A 17595-nucleotide genomic window follows, 5' to 3' on the forward strand; every position below is an offset into this window, starting at 1 on the left:
TGTCTACAGAGGATCTCAAGTAATTCGCGCGTCAACAAACGCGCCAGATGATGGTGAAGACGTTAGCCGAATGGCGAGCGGCGACGGACCCCCAGGAGAAGAGATTTCTCTTCACATTGCTCGAGAGCATGAATGATGATCTGCGTGGAGGCGGCAGCGGCGGTGGCAGCGGAGGCGGCGGTGACAGTGGCGACGGAGGCGGCGGTGGCGACGGCGACGGCGACGACGGAGGCGAGGGAGCCGGCGAGTGATTTTTTTTATTAATGTACTTTTTAAAAATTTTTGTACTTTTTTTAATTTATTGTACTTTTTTTTAAAATTAAAATAATATTATTAATGTTTCCCTTATATGTCTCGTAAATTAAATTCCGTATATTGTGTTATTAGTGATGTGGCTATTGATGTGGCTGGGCTATTTATGATGTGGCTAGGCTATGGCTGGGCTATTTATGATGTGGCAGGAGGATTTTTAGTATTGATGATGTGGCAGGAGGAGTTTGTGGCTAGGCTATGGCTGGGCTATTGCTGGGCTATTCCTATTGTGGATGCTCTTAGTGGATCCAATCTTCACTTTCAGAAAGCATCATGATTTGGTTTGGGACTAAGCACCAGCCGAGAGATATGGTAAGCCATAGAAATGAGTTTTGCCCATCAATCAAAGGCAAAAGTGATGCAGTATTAGCTGCAGCTTCAATCCATAAGAAAGGAATCACTCTCAATGAGAGCATACTTGAACAAAGTAAAAAGTTGATGTGATTTGTTGGGAGCAGCAGGCTGCAAAGTTTCTGAAGGAGATCAAATTTTGCACATTCTTGCTGGTTTAGGAGCTGATTACAACCCAGCTGTAGTCACAATCACTTCAAAGTCAGAAGAGCTGACTGTGCGAGAAGTTTATGCACTTTTGACGAGCTTTGAGACAAGGCTAGATTCATCCGTGAAGAATAGCTCAATCAACACAGAAGGCTCCATCCCAACTGCAAATTTTGTACAAGCTGAAAATCAAAGGAGCAACTTTAACAACAACTTCAGAAATGACAACAACAACTACAGAGGAGATGGAGGCAGATCCTTCAACTTCAGGGGAAGAGGTGGCAGAGGAGGAAGATCTGGTGGCAAAATCATCTGCCAACTTTACCAAAAGCTAGGCCATGGTGCTGATAAATGTTGGCATCGTTTTGAACAAAACTTTGTGCCAACTCCTCCTCAAGTGAGAAATCCAAATTTGCAAGGCCAATGAGGATTCAATCGAATGAATCCTATTGCTAATGTTGTCCAAGCCAGGAACCAGAATGTTGTTCAACACACTGCTTCGCCTCAGTATGCTCCATCAGAATATGATGTTGATGCCTCCTCATCCACATCTTGGTACCCGGATTCTGGGGCAACTAATCATATCTCTAATGATATTGGAAATCTCAACTCAGCCTCTGAGTAAAATGGAGGTAAACTTCTTCATCTTGGTGATGGTAAAGGCATTAAGATTAAACATGTTGGTAATTCTGTTTTCAAGCCAAACTCTAACCCTTTATCCAAATCTCTTTTTATTAATAATCTGCTTCATGTTCCCCAAATATCTAGAAATCTTCTTAGTGTCTCCCAATTTGCTAAAGACAATGGAGTGGTTTTTGAATTTCATCCTACCTTTTGTTTTGTGAGGGAGCAGGGCACCAAGGAAATCATTCTCGAGGGCACCCTTGACCATGGACTTAACCATTTCTTCCTTCATAAACCTACTTCCAGCACCAAGACATCCAGACCAGATGATCTTTTCTCCTTTCATAAGAGCAAGTGCAGTGTCCCTGCTACCAGCTCAAAGTCTTTAGATGTTCTTATTTGTTCAGCTTCTACTTTACCTTCCTCTAATTCAGTCGTAGTTAGCCTAGATTTGTGGCACAAGCACCTATGCCATTGTGCATTTAACACTATCAAGAAGGCTTTAGTACACTGTAATATTCCCTATGATTCAATAAAATCAAATTCTCTCTACATATCTTGTTGTGTTGCTAAGTCTCACATATTACCTTATGAAGCTTCTGTTACAGTTTGCAATAATCCATTAGAACTAGTGCATAGTGATTTGTGGGGTCCATCACTTGCACTCTCAAGAAATGGTTTCAAGTACTATGTAACCTTCATTGATCACTATAGCTGTTTTACTTGGTTTTTTTCTCCTATAATCCAAGAGTGATGTCTACTCTGCCTTCAAGCAATTAAAATCTCTTGCTGAAAATTAGCTGAATATTAAAATCAAAACCTTGCAAAGTGATTGGGGAGGTGAGTTTCTTGGTCTCTCCACTCTCTTGCAAGAATTTGGTATTGCAGATAGAGTCTCATGTCCCAATACCCCTCAACAAAATGGATTGGCCGAGAGGAAGCATAGACACATTATAGAAATGGCTTTAGCTATGCTTTCTCAATCTGGTTTAACCTACAAATTTTGGGATGATGCTGTAATCATTGCATCCTATATCATCAATAGAATTCCTACCCCACTTCTGCAAAATATCTCTCCTATTGAAAAGCTGTTGAAAACCAAACCAAATTATCTAGAGTTCAGGCCCTTTGGCTACCTATGCTACCCACTTTTGAGGCCGTATAATAAACATAAGCTTGAACCTAGATCCTATCCATCCACCTTTCTTGGATACAGTAACACTCATAAAGGATACAAAGCCTTGCTGCCATTTGGAAAGCTCATCATAACTCGAGATATTGTTTTTGATGCACTATCATTCCCACATCTTCCTAAGTCAGTGACTACTAATGCTCAAGCTACTTCATCTCCTGTATTCTCCCCTCCTCCTTCCCCAGTCCCACCTCAAGTTTTCCCTTCACATCCCTCTCAACCTGCTTCTCCATGCTGACGACATGCTCATGTCAATTCTGCTACTTCTCAGTCACCTCCACCAGTTGAATTCATTGATGGTGATTTTTCTTCTCCTCAAAATTCTCCTCCTGCACCAGTTGAATGTACTACTCCAGTCCTTCCTACTGCTGATGGTAACTCATCTTCTCCCTATAATTCTCCTCCAGCAATATCTGCTTCATCACTCTCACAACTCCTCTTCTTCCACTCAACCAATTAATACTCCTACTCATTCATCTTCTCATTTACCATCTGTTGATGTTTCTGCCAAACCATCTCACCCAATGATAACTCGGGGTAAAGCTGCATTTTTAAGCCTAAAGTGTTCACTATTTCTCTTGATTGTATACCTAGATCTGCTCTTGAGGCCTTGTTGATTCCTATTTGGAAAGCAGCCATGTTAGAGGAATTTTTGGCTCTGTTGTGAAATAATACTTTGATTCTGACCAAGCTGCCTCCAGGCAAGAATTTGATTGGTAACACTTGGGTTTTAAGACTGAAGAAACATGTTGATGGAAGTATTGCTAGACACAAAGCGAGATTAGTGGCACAAGGCTTCTCACAAGAACCTGGTTTTGACTTTGGTGAAACGTTTAGTCCTTTGGTCAAGCCTACTACTATCAGGTTAATTCTTTCTATTGCTATCTCTCTTGGCTGGAGCATTTCGCATCTTCATGTGAATAATGCTTTTCTATATAGTGATTTGGAAGAGGACATTTACATGAGACCACCTATAGGTTTTGAGCAAGGTGACCCCTCTCTTGTCTGCAAACTCAACAAGGCATTGTATGGCTTAAAATAGGCTTCTAGATCTTGGTTCCTAACTATTCAGTCTGTACTTTTATCTCTTGGTTTCTCCCAATCCGAAGCACATACTTCCCTATTTTTCAGGATTTCTGGCAAGGAGACGGTCTATCTACTTATCTATGTTGCTGACATGCTCATCACTGGTTCTTCCAATATTGCTCTCAAATATGTCATTTCAAAGCTCAGCCACCATTTTTCTTTTAAGGATCTAGGGGAAGTGAGGTATTTCCTTGGAGTTGAAGTCACTCACACAACACAAGGCATCCATCTTTGCCAAGCAGCCTACATCAAGGAGCTCTTGAACAAAGTACAAATGCAAGACTGCAAGCCCTATCCTACTCCTATGTTGAGTAATCTCAAGTTGTCCAAAGATGATGGAGATCCTTTTATGGATGGCATGCTTTACAGAAGCACTGTTGGAGCACTTCAATATGCTTCAATATGCTACAATTACCTGACTAGAAATAGGTTTGTGTGTTAATAACGTGAGTCAGTTTATGGCTGCACCTCTTGATTCACATTGGAAAGCAGTAAAAAGGATTTTGAGATATTTAGTAGGTTCTATGGATTATGGCCTACATATACAAAAGTCAGATTTCACTCTAACTGCCTTTTCAGACTCCGATTAGGCAGCTGATCTTGATGATAGAAGGTCAGTCACTGGCTACTGTGTATACTCTGAGAAGAATTTAATATCTTGGTCTTCTAAAAAGCAGGCCATTGTTTCGAGATCAAGCACAGAGGCTGAATATAGGAGTCTTGCTCAAGCTGTTTGTGAAGTTGGTTGAGTAACATCTTTGCTTAATGAGTTGAAAGTGGATTGTTGAAAGACTCCAGTTGTTTGGGTTGATAACATGAGCACGATCGCCTTAGCAAGCAATCCTGTGCTGCACGCACGCACCAAACATATAGAGATTGATGCACACTTCATAAGAGACAAGGTAAAAGAAAAGAAAATTGAGTTGAGATATGTCCCTTCTACTGATCAGATTGCAGACCTCTTGACCAAGCCTTTAGGCTACCAATTCTTCTCCCCGACTTCAAAACAAGCTTGGCATTTGTTCTATGTCTTGGATCGAATTGAGGGGAAGTGTTAACATGGTGATCCAAACTGAAGTTGCTAAAGAGAAGTCAGCCAAGGGAAGTTGTGATGCTACATATCCAATGCCAAAGATAATATCTAGTTGTGCCACGTTGGAGCCGATGCTAGCTGTTCCTACATGGAAGGAAGTGCTGCTTGGTGGCATCGGCTGATTGGTCCAGGAACAGGCTTTTTTCTCAGCACCTAGAAAATGATGGATCACACCTTATTTCTCTTAATGAATATTGTCATGTAGTTCAGATTTTACAGCTTGTTTTGTCAGGGACTAAGGGTTTGAACCTAGGTTGTTCTCTAGCATAGTATATATAGAGACAAAATTGTAACAGCCGCATCTTTTCAATGAAAGCTTAATGCGAAAACTCTCTTCTTACTCAAGTTGCAATGTCTTCTTTTACATCTTGCTGCACATTCTGTTCTTTGTCCATTCTTATCATATATATGTAATTCTGTTTTGAAGATGGAGGATGAGCTAATAGAGTTCCAGCTGGATTGATATGTATTTGGAGTATATAAGCTGATGATTCTTTCTCATAACAGACGAGAACGAGAGAGAGATTCAAGATAGAAATAAAGAAATAAAGATCGAATACATTTTTTTTTGTTTATAGTTTCTTTCAAATGTTATTCGGCGTTTACTCTAACAAAGAATACAAAATTGCTCCAAGTCCATTGTCTGGATTGATCAGAGGAATGCAACTCCACACTTTAATTAAAACCTTCACTTCATATCGTGTTTCCAAACATAGTCGATAAGCATGGATATAAAAAACAATGTCATCAAAATACAGTCTTCAACACAAGGGAAATGGATTCTAAAAAGGGGGAACAACAAACTACAGAGACGAGGAAATCAAGAAAAAGAAAAAAAAAACAAAAAACTAATAATTAATAAAAATTATTCTTACACCTCACAAGAACTCAGTGCTAAAAAAGGCTGTGGACTAACATAACCTATGTACTCCTTGTTGGCATCAAATCAACAACCGCGCTATCTGGCCGAGCCTTTCCCTGTGCACCACGGTAACATTTCTACCGGAAGGCGAGAGCTCAAAATTTCTAAAACAAGTCTCCAAAATGTAACAGCAGAGCGAGTGAGAGTGAGCAGGATGGCTAAATCCCTTTCTATATAGGTTATAATGCTCCGTATCCGGCTATATACGAGGAACTTATAGTTTACTCCTGAAAATATGCAAACCTTACATAATTAGTAATGCCAAGGAAGTTATACATAACCCTTCTGAGGACAAATCCTATTACATATCAGCGCGCATGTTAGATTTTGATATTACGTTACTTCAAGCACACTAAACGCACACATGAAACAAGATTTCTGTAGGTCCGCTATCCAGGTGACAAATGTATAGCAGTCACCAGGATAATGATCTAGCTAAGCACAGATACATATATGAATGAGACTTATTTGATATAGCAGAAAAATCTGTGATTAAATTAACAAGAATCTTACCAAACAGAAGTCAAAAAGGAGCCTCGAGTGGTTCATCCCAATTATCTCCACTTCCATTAGAGGCATCTTCTGCATCTTCCTCCATTGAGAGCCTAATATATTCCCGGTGAGCAAATCGATCCCACTCTGTCAAATTTGGGTTCTCGCGCTCCTGTCCAGTTTAAATAGTTGAGAAGAGAATGAACATTTCAGTTCTTGGACCGTATTTTAAATTGCAGCATGGTATAAGTACAATAGTAACTGAAAGTTTGCATTTTACCTGCCGAATTAGAAAAGGATCACGAGACTCGAAAGCCATAAACTTATTAAGGTTAAACAGGATACTGAAAACACTGCCAGAAAGTCTGCTTCCTTTTATATCTCGCAGCGTAAAATAGCTCTCATCCTGCACGTCATAATTTGAATGTAATAAGCACAACAGAGATATGTAAGAAAAGTAAGTCATATGCAATCTACAATAAAGATCACCTCTGGATGAACCATGTCCACAATTTGACACAATATATCTTCGAAAAGCACAGGCTCTTGGGCCATGCATTCCATTCTATGCAACTGCTCCTCATAAAAGAATTGCATTTCATTCCTCGTTATAATTCCATTACCATCCAAATCTATGCACTTGAACCTGAAAAGGACTACATTATTGACTTGCATATAAAAGTTAAAGAAATCATCAACCAAATATTTTGAGCTAAAAGAGCACCTAACACATTAGTCCAAGTATAGTATCTGGGCATTTACAGAAGGTACTACTCATAACTAAGAAACATTTAAAACCTATTACAGAAACACTCAAATCCAGGATTTGCTCTCCTTGTCATTGATATTGAGCCCCTACAGGATTAACTATGAATGTACTGTGCTCCTTGGATGAAAAAGTATAATTACATCTTCCACAAATCCACTATTTAGATACTACCGAAATAAGTAAAATCTTTATTTAGTTATTTCATGAAAGGGCTCAGTAGCACCCAAACTCACAACCCTGCAACCCACATGTATAAAGAACAGAAAAAAAATATTCAGGCTCCATTTTCCTGATTATCCATCCTTTAGCAACATGGAGGTCACACCTTCAGCAAATGACAAAATCATAAATATATAATAGAAAGAACCCAACAAAAGTTCAAGGATATTTTATTGTGCTGCCTAGTTTTTATTTGACAGCTTAGATCTTGTGCATACCAATACTCAAGACTAAGGTCAGATGATTTATCCTCCTCTGACAATATGAAGTAGACGAAATCTTCATAGCCCATCTTTCGTTCAACCTTACTGGTGAACTTTCTCGGAACCTTGCAAATTCAAGCAACAATGCTTAAAAAGATACTCAAGACATCATAAATGGATCAAATGTTCCAATGCACGCAACCCAACTCGTCGAATAGTAAGAAGAATGAGGGAACAGCAAACCTGAGAAAATATTCTATCAACAATCCTGTAGGTTAGTGCGTGGTTACCATATCTGATGAGGTTTTCTTTGTCAATCAAAAAATCATGATCCGAGTCCAGTTCCCAGAACTTGCAGTATATCACATAAAAATGCTCATATGAGAAGTACCTGAAGAAATGGGAACAGAATGTGGTAGCAAATATATGCTAGTGAAATGCAAAACAGTGAACACCAAAGCAATTACAATGCCCCTAGTCCAATATAGATGCTTGATAAAAATGATATATAATGTTACAAATGCTAATACATGTATAATGACTACAATCTAATGAGAGTCTTGAACATCCATAAGTTACCTTTTATTCACTTTTCAAAGAACAAGAAGAAGATCATCATGATCTATTACCAAACAGATGGACAAGAAAAATAAAAGTCATATGACAAAATAAGATACTCCTTAATTACCTCAAGACTTTATTAATATCCTCTTCTTCATCTGCATGCTGCATTGCGGCAATCAAGTTTGAGCGTCTCAGCTCTTTTAGTGTAAGACGATTATTACCCGCTCTATTCCCATAGTAAAATATTCTGTATATTACAGTTTCAGCTGTAAATAGATGAAAAGGGCTATTACTTAATCTCAGCCCAAAAATTACAGCTCAAACAAATGTTGAAAATATGAGAAGATCACTCAACAAAATCCAATAAGCTACTTTTAGAATATCTTTTCAGGGGAAGAGGAAAAGAAAAGGTACATAACATATAAGTAAAACTTCATAGAACTTTCAACTAGATAAAAAAATTGTTATAATCTCTCAAATCTTGTCCCACATTGACTTGGTGATGATTCTATCTCATCTATATAAGTGTGGATAACTCTCCCCCCTTATAAGGCCTTTTAAGGGGGTGAGTGACCCATTTCTAATAAGAATAAAGTTACCCAACAAGGTTAAACCAAAATTCATACAACAAGAGAATAATGGTTCTAGAACATGTAGCATTTGTCCACATAGATCTACCAAGACATAGTGCTATTGCTATCTAGACCTTCATGCTCATATAAGTAAAAGTGATCAAACAAAACTAACAAAAGGTGGACCCTAGTAGAATGTTTAGATAAGATCTGTTCATCAGGTAAATAAATTTAGTAACAGTGATTTAAAAAAAAAGATATTGATTTGTAGTGCAAATCAGTAAATTTAAGAGCAGCATCAACCAATAGGAAATCGTATTCAAGGATCTAGCATAGAAAAGAACTTTTGGAAAAATAAAACTGACCAGTTAAATTTTAACCAATATGATTCAGTAACAATAAATAACTGCAAAATCGAGACATGACATACCATATCTTTCTTGAAATTCAGGCGTACCCTGTAGGAATTCCAGCCCAGGATGAGTGGTTAAAAGTTCTCGAAGAACAGGTTTAAAGTCATCCTATTTCAAGGTAATATGATTACCAACATATGAAGAAATGTTAATAACTAGCTGACTCAATTTTATGCACTAAAGATTTAAAATTACTAAGAAATTTGTTCAACCTGGACCAAGTGCCTGTTCTCTGGCTGCTTCAAGATTGTAAATAACTGTGTAGCCAGATCCTTGGTTAACATTCTATTAATCCAATAATCAACAAATGCATCTCTGTTTGGACAAATAAGCCCCCAGGTGAGAGTTCTTACTTCTTACATCAAATGACAACAAGAGAAATAGAATCATCAATCATCTTACTATCTAGAAGTTTAATGATGAGCAAGTAAAGTTTCCACTAGAAAATGTTGCCACTTGCCAGTAATTACAAACTTATAGTTTCAGCTCAAGAAGAGTGATTTCACATGGAAGACACATATTTTTGGCATTTGTATTTCTTTTCTTGCACTACTAATAGGTAAATATAAATCCAAGCATCTTTTTCATTTCATTTCATTTCATTTATTATTATTATTATTATTTTTTTTGGGGGGGGGGGGGGGTGGGGGGTGTAAGTGGGGGTAGCTTGTTGGTTGTTAGCAGATTTATCAGGATCTCTTTAGTTATTACTTGGTATTTTGTACTCCCTCCGTCCCATAGAAATAGGCTAATTGGGGATGGTACGGGTTTTAATGCATAATTGGTAAAGTAAGAGAGAAAGAGAAAAAGTAATTGAAATAATGTATTGGATGGTGGGATCCATAAATGACAAACAAAAGGAGAAAATATTTCCATAAATGGATATGGACTATTTTTATGGGATGTACGAAAAAGGAAATTCAGCCTATTTCTATGGAACGGAGGGAGTATTTCTTTTTACCATTATAGATTTTGAAGCTTACTTGGTTTCTAAGATAATCGAAGAGTGGAGGAACATAGTGAACCAATCATTTAAAATAAATGAAAAGGATAAGGCTTTCTTTTATGATTGTAGATACCAAACTTAATTTGTCACTATGGCAATTCCCTTATATATTGGTTCAACAATTGCTACAATATTTTAACTAATAATTAAAAGTGAACACAATAAATACATGGTGATAATGAGAGATTCGGAAACAAAGCAAGCATTTGTGTCATTGACATGACTTTACTCCACTACTCTCACTATATTTGACTGTCAATAAACCGACTAATAAATTCTTATACTCCGTCCGTCCACAAAAAATAGTCTTATTTTGCCATTTTCGGATGTACACAAAAATAGTCCCATTTTCATGAGTGAAGTGGAGAGAGAATAAAGTAAGAGAGAAAAAAAGTAGAGATGATATAGTTTCCATTTCCATTTTAGGAAATGTGTCACTTTTAGTATGACAAACCAAAAAGAAAAACGTATCACTTTTAATGGGATGGAGGGAGTAATTGTCTCTTTGCAGGGAGGATAACTCTACAGATAGTTCAACGACTAATTAGTAATATCATGTAGCATTACACATAGTTTAATTTAAGTAATATCCTTCAGGTGAACTTTCTTGTTAACCATGAAGCATTACAAGATATACTGGACTCTGGAGGTCACAGAAAGATGGAGAAAAGGGGAAATACTCATTACATTACCTGGTCACAATTCCAGCACCCTCAGTATCAATCTTTTTAAACAGTACAGAAGAAAAGAAAGACGGGAGCTTGCAAATTTCCTTCGTCACTGGTTTAAATTCTGAAATTCCATCAAATTTACATGTTATTAGTAGATAATGAACAAGTGAACATTCTAAAACTACACATTCTAAAACTACACACATGCATAATTAGCAAATTTCACCATGTATTTGCAGTCCATCCACATGACCATAAAAAAATTGGTTGATTCTAAACAAGCACCGCTCTTTCATTTCATTAGGTGGTGGCCGACCATTTTGGAAATAGAACTGCATAATCACAAATTTTATCAAATGAACTATACCCACTCACTTCCCAGAAAGAGGGGGCTGTAGGATTCTGAGACAAACACTTGGAAACAGAATAACAACACATCAACTAATTTAACCTGAGGTATAAGCTCTTTCACAGGCTCATTCACTGATTTCAAGCCTAAGGCAGAAGGACCTGTCCTCTGTTTGATGAGTCGAGGAGAACCTGAACTCCTGGGTGATAGTGGTGGTGTACTACTACCTGAAGGAAACATAGAAGGCAATGTATTGCTAGCTGCAGTATTTGTGCTTGCTGTTCCAGAAGCATTCAACGGGCCACCTCCCTTAGCTTTATTGAGCAACGATTTTACCTGAATAATTTATATGTGGATAAATATGTAAATACATATGATTCCTTTATCAATATTAACAATACTGAACCTAAAATTCTGGGCAGTTTTGAGGGAAAAAGTAACCAAATAAATTGATGCCACCAGCACTTGGAAATTCTAAAGGACTGAAAAGACATACTAGAACATTCATCCCAATTTTTCGATTTCATATACAAATGAAGAATTTCCGCAAAGTCATTCCAGTTACTGACACTGCAAACTCTCAATCAATACGGGTAGAAGAAATGGTGCAAGAATATTTTTGGCATTTGTATCTGCTTTAGGGACTTAAGTATAAATGTAAATTCCAGATATACCCCAAGGGTTTTTGAGTGTATATTCAATTTTCGGCTCAAAACAATTTGGTATCAAAGCATCAGGCCATCAGCTGCTGGAAAAAGGAAGGAATAGATCGGGAGGCAATGTTTGGTGAAGGAGGCTGGATTGAGCAGCTACCGCAGCTGTTGCTACAGGTTTCCAATGGAAGCTCAGAGTGCCCCCCGAAGGAGAGTCCACTGCTGCCAGAGTAATATCCTTTGAATTGATGTCGCTTGTGTGGAAAAAAGGATTGTTTAGTCCAAAGGAATTATGTGCTAGACTATCTCAAGGAGACAAGGATGTTGGGTTGCAAGCCTGTGAATACTCGCACTGAGTGCAGAGGAAGAGGAAAGCAAGTTGGTCGACAATGAGAGGTGCCAAATATTAGTGGGTCGATTAATATAGGAGTACGACTCAGTTACTCAACAAACATATCATTTGTTGTGGGCATGGTGAGCTACTACATGCATGATTTTGGGAAAGGTCACAAGCACAGTGTACCAGATTCTGAATTTTTGGAAGAATGGGCACTTGAACATCAAGGTCTACTGTGATTCAGACTGGATGAGCTTATGACAAGAAGAGTAAGAACAGTCGGTCGTTGCTCATTCCACAGCCGAAGCAGAGCATGGCACTGTCTGTTGTAGAGATTATCTCTGCTTGAGATCCATGTTGGTGGAGCTCAAGATGGACCAAGCGCTCAGATGAAGTTGTGGTGTGAATCGTCTGATAACAAGCCGGCAATCAGTATCGCGAACAACCTCGTGCAACATGGCTGAACCAAGCTGTGCAGCTCGATCGGTTCCACCAAGTTGATCGACGAACTACTGAAGTTGGGACATGTAGCCGCCACTAGGGAGCAAGTAGCAAATGTCTCACTTAGGGGCTTAGTTCATTAGACTTGGTTAGATTATGAGACAAGATGAGCTTAGCAGATATCTTTCGCCCATCTTTTGAGGGAGTGTTGAGATTTGTATCTAGTTTAGGAACTTAATTGTGAAATGTAAATTATATATATATCCTGGGGGGTCTTGAGTAAATATTCAATTCAGCTGAAAACAATTAATACAAATTCATAGAGTAAGAACAGACAAAACTTTTATTTTTTCTTCACATAGGAAAATTTAATCAAGTCAAATTAGTCCCATGTTTTGTCAACTTGAAGAATACTACAAACCCCTAGGGGAGACAGACCGATAATTTGACAAGAAAATAGTTGCATTCCGAACTATAAGAGCATTGGAACATAACTTGGGAATAATGTGTACATCTCAACCTACACCTGCCAAGCAACGGTGTATATGAATGTTTTAGCAGGAATAAGTGCTAATGAAAAGCAAAATCTAATCTATTCCAGATCCAACATCTCATATCAAGGCTGAACAATATTGTCCTATTATACGCTCATTATGAATCATGGAATCTCTTGCTCATATGTAAATGAGGAGCAACAACTGATTTGAAATGTTAAATAATGCATATAAGTTTATCCAGCATACCCAATCTGCATAGGCATGCAGGCACATCCTTTTTAATACCAGGTCACGACTAGTAAAATTTACCGCTCTGAATTTGAAAGAAATCAACTCCCATGGACTTCCCAGTGTCATGAAAATATCAAAGGGCCACTGTTCTCATAAAAAATGGTTGGTATTTGAAATTCAAAAGGGTTGCAGATTTATCACATGTTTTTTAGATGGACCAAAGTCCAAAAATTGGTCCCTTACATTTGCTCTAAAAACTTTTTGGTCCTACACATTAAGTATGTTAGAGCTTTTGGTCCTAAACAATATGTTTTGTTCTATATTTAACGATTCTGTAAAAATTAACGGTCAATCATGTTTTCAAGTTCAAAATTGGTCTCGTACATTTGCAAAATAAACCTATTTGGTCCTACACATTTTAAGTGAGTTAGCTTTTGGTCCTAGACAATATGTTTGGCCCATATATAACTCATCAAACAGGTCAAAACGTTTTTGACTGTTAATTTTTTACGAACCATTAAATATGGACCAAACATATTGTTTAGGACCAAAAGCTAACACAAACATATTGTTTAGGACTAAAAGCCAACACACTTAATGTGTAGGACCAAGAAGTTTTTTTCAGCATATGTACGGGACCAATGTTGGGCTTTATTCGTTTAGATATGACCTGCAACAGACGAAAGTTTGACTTATGATGTTAGATATTGCATTGTTGTAGAGAAAGGTTTTGATAGTCCAATTTGTATGAACAATCAGTTCTTAAAATCCAACACAGGGTACCAGAATCAAAGGGTTTTATTGAATATCCAATTAATCTAAAAGTTCCAAAAATGTGGCAACACTCTCAAATCTCAATTTATCTAAACATGAACATATTAGTGAGTATTGTTATCAGCCCAAATTATGCAATGTAAACTAAATGCATCACAGAAAATTGTCATGATAAGGAAAATATGAAGTTAGAATACTACTCCCTCTGTCCCAGTATGAACTATCTCCTTATTAGCCCGTCCCCGAAAAATACGAACTTTTTAATTTTGGAATAGTTAAACAATATATTACCCCTACATATCATTTTATCTACAACTTATACCTTTACACTCATTACTAATGATGTGAAGCTCACTCTCTACTAACACTACTTACACTACCTTTTATCTCCATCTCTTTTATTTTACCAATTATACATTAAAACTCGTGCCGAACAAAATATTCGTACTTTTCATGAACGGAGGGAGTATTACACATTTCCACTGTTCAAGTAGAAAATACCGCAAAGTATAATGATTAGACTAGCATGACTTCTTCAACCAAATGCAAATGATGACACGCATCATGGTTTACACAGCCAAATACATTGGATTTTCCGTGTAGCAAAAGAGTCATTGCAATTGAAAACCCAGAATCTCACCTATCTCACTTTCATTCAATTCTGTAGTGTCCTAAGAATGAATGCATCTTGCTCATAAATAATTAATTGATCCGCTATTACTAATTATCAGATAATTGATTATGCAAATGAGCAAGAGCAGGTGTCACCACATGAAGCTTCTATTGATACATAAAAGCAGAAAACAAAACAGAACAGCTATAACATTACAAAAGCGTTGATCAGCATATGATCAAATAGAAAGGCCGCAATGCCGGTAGTCAAAAGTTATGTTCAGTTCTGTAACTAATATCCACGCAATACCAATATATCTACTCACTTATCCAACTTCATATCCATAAGGGCTCTTAACACCTTAAACAACCACCTTCTACACATTAAGACGGAAATCCCTATCATCTTTTAATTGGTTCACAGTAGCTGAATTTATTTTTGTTTATTATGATTTTGATATATTTTACAAAGCATACAAATCTAAATGGTTTATCTCTTCCTTTCAGAAATTAAATTTGCATGTGGAATCAAACATTCCCTCTCACTCTAACCCACCAAACCGAGCACAAATTACAACCCGAAACACGAAAATGATAGAATGAAAAAGCAATTACCAAGGAATTTGTTTCAGGAAGCGAAAGCCACTGATCAAATAGCTTTTCGGCAACAAATGGATTGGCTTTAATTGCCAACGCCGACACATCCTGAATTTGCAATAGTTCAGCATCGAGGCACGTGATATCTCCATTAAAATCCAAATCCATCTCTATTTCCTCAAAAAAAAAACACAATACAATACAACTCGCAACCACCAGATCTTTGTTGAACCATCAACCAGGAAGCGGAGCCCAAATTTCCGTCGCCCGCGAATGTTAATCAATTCAAAAATCGGCAAATAGAATAGATTCGGAATGGGTATCTGTGTAGCGCGGGAAAGAAAGCACTAGAATGAATTGATAATGGAGATCTGAATAGAGAATGCAGATCATTTGCAGGTGGGAATATCGACCAAAGGGGCGCGAGTGAATAGAGTGAATATATATATATATATATAAATTCATTATTTAGTTAGATTCTTAAATTACTAATTTATGTTTTTAACCTTTCATCTAGTAATAAATTACTACTTCTATACATGTTTATTGATTCTCTTAATTAAATCAAAATGTTTTGTACGATTTTTAAAGTCCATTTGTATATATATTCAGGGTAACTATACGATTTTTTTTAAGCGAAAAATATTTTATCATTGTTTCAATTATTACTCTATTTGTTCTATAAAAATATTATATAAATAAAATGATACATGAATTAATACAATTGGCAAAGTAAGAGAGATTAGAAAAAAGATAGTTAAAATAGTGTAAGTGGATAGTGAAACTCTGTTGCTGTGGACAAGGGCTGCGCGACTGGGTGGGGAAGAAAGGCGTGAGTCGCGTTTGGGGCGAGGAAGGGGAAGTGGGGTATGGTCGCAGCGCTGACCGCGGCTGTCTATTGCACGGCTTTGAGAGCAGCGGCGGTGGCGGTTCCTGATTTTTTATTTTATTTTTAAAATCTTTATCTATAAAATATATATTCCCAAATCATTTTTTCATTCCATGCCATTCTATTTATTTTTGTCCAATTAATTTTGTTCCAATCTAATTAAAATATACCAACAATTAATAAAATAATGTGATTTGTGGTTGTGGTGTGACCACTATTGGGCATGACAAGTTTTTGTAGCTGTGCCTTGGGCGGATTCGTCGTGGCTGTGCCACTCTATTATGGACACTCTTAGTGTTCAAAGTCTCCATATGGTAGGCGATAGTGGTATAATCTTAAATAAATTGATGCGTATGGATAATGAGTGGGGACAACTATCTATTAATGGAAATGCTCATAATTTTATGGGACGGACGAAAATGAGAGTGAACAGATTTTTATGGGATTAAGGAAGTATAAAAAATTTAATTAGTGCTACAAATTGATACATTTTGTCAAGTCCCTCTAGGACTTACTTTTCTTCTTTTTTTCATCGTATTTATATTGTAGGGCATAATTTGGTTGTGAATATATAGATGTATCTGCTCCGACATCTTTTGTTCCTGGTGCAACATATCACATACTCATCGAAATATTTGGGGGAAAGGATCATCTTACTGGAACTCCCGATGAGTTGAAATCCATACTTGTTGATTCCTTCTCCGCGAGAAAACCTACAGTTATAAATGTCATCATCTATCAGTGCAGAGGGTGGGAGATTGCAGCACAAGAACTGACACTGAGATAGATCAAAATTCAGTTGATTTAAATGATCAAGTTCTTGAACTTGTAATAGTGGCACCATCACTTGTATTCGGTATATATATAGATCTATTGTTATAGTTTTGAATGTTTATTAGAGTTTCTGTTGATTAAGTAATACTCCCTCCGTCCCTGAAATTTTGTCACATTTTTTCATTTTCATGTGTCTCACAAAAATTTTCACATTTTACTTTTTACCATTTTTGGTAATGGACCTCACATTCCCACTAACTTATTCTCACTCACATTTTATTATAAAACTAATACTTTAAGTAGAACCCACGTACTATTAACTTTTTCAACTCACTTTCTATTACATTTCTTAAACTCGTGTCCGGTCAAATATGGAACCTATCTTTCACTTATTAACCGCTTGGGAGCTATAACTTCCATATTTCGATCAAAGTGAATGTAGTGTCCTTAGGAGTCCGATTTCTTGAGCTAAGGAGAGAGAGGATAATTCCGGTTTTGAAAAAATGATAAAAAAAAAGGCCTTAAGGTTGATCTTCTAGACTTGAACATGAAGAATTGTGAACTTGTTGTTATTGTTGATGCATGAAAAGGATTAGGCAATAAGACGTTAGGCCTCATATCCATATTATCACATGCCTTACCCTTAATAAACCCCAAGTGAGCCAATTTTGAGCTTTGAAGCCTTATTTTTTGTTGAAAATTTTGAATCACTAAATGAGCCTATGTAATTTATCCTTTGCTAAGTCTTAATTCTCGGTCCCTATCACCAAGGTTAAAGCGCAGGCACATCTTGGGAGGGTTTGTT

General features: G+C 37.1%; 1 protein-coding gene and 1 pseudogene across 1 annotated transcript; one reads left to right on the forward strand and one right to left on the reverse strand.

Annotated features, from left to right (window-relative positions):
* The first annotated feature begins 782 nt into the window (after positions 1–782).
* On the forward strand, positions 783–917 carry LOC121746243 (annotated as a pseudogene).
* Positions 918–5479: 4562 nt separating this feature from the next.
* LOC121745405 (serine/threonine protein phosphatase 2A regulatory subunit B''beta-like) lies at positions 5480–15539 on the reverse strand. Its single transcript, XM_042139299.1, has 13 exons — positions 15146–15539; positions 11088–11321; positions 10863–10968; positions 10658–10757; positions 9172–9274; positions 8977–9067; positions 8099–8240; positions 7654–7801; positions 7426–7535; positions 6709–6865; positions 6500–6625; positions 6241–6391; positions 5480–5954 (listed from the first exon to the last, which is right to left on the reverse strand). The coding sequence occupies exons 1-12, from the start codon at positions 15293–15295 to the stop codon at positions 6251–6253; spliced, it is 1608 nt and encodes a 535-aa protein (XP_041995233.1). The 5' UTR covers positions 15296–15539; the 3' UTR covers positions 5480–5954; positions 6241–6250.
* Positions 15540–17595: the final 2056 nt, after the last annotated feature.

Source organism: Salvia splendens, chromosome 8 (assembly GCF_004379255.2).
Source record: "Salvia splendens isolate huo1 chromosome 8, SspV2, whole genome shotgun sequence".
In the NCBI taxonomy this organism is placed as follows: Eukaryota; Viridiplantae; Streptophyta; class Magnoliopsida; order Lamiales; family Lamiaceae; genus Salvia; species Salvia splendens.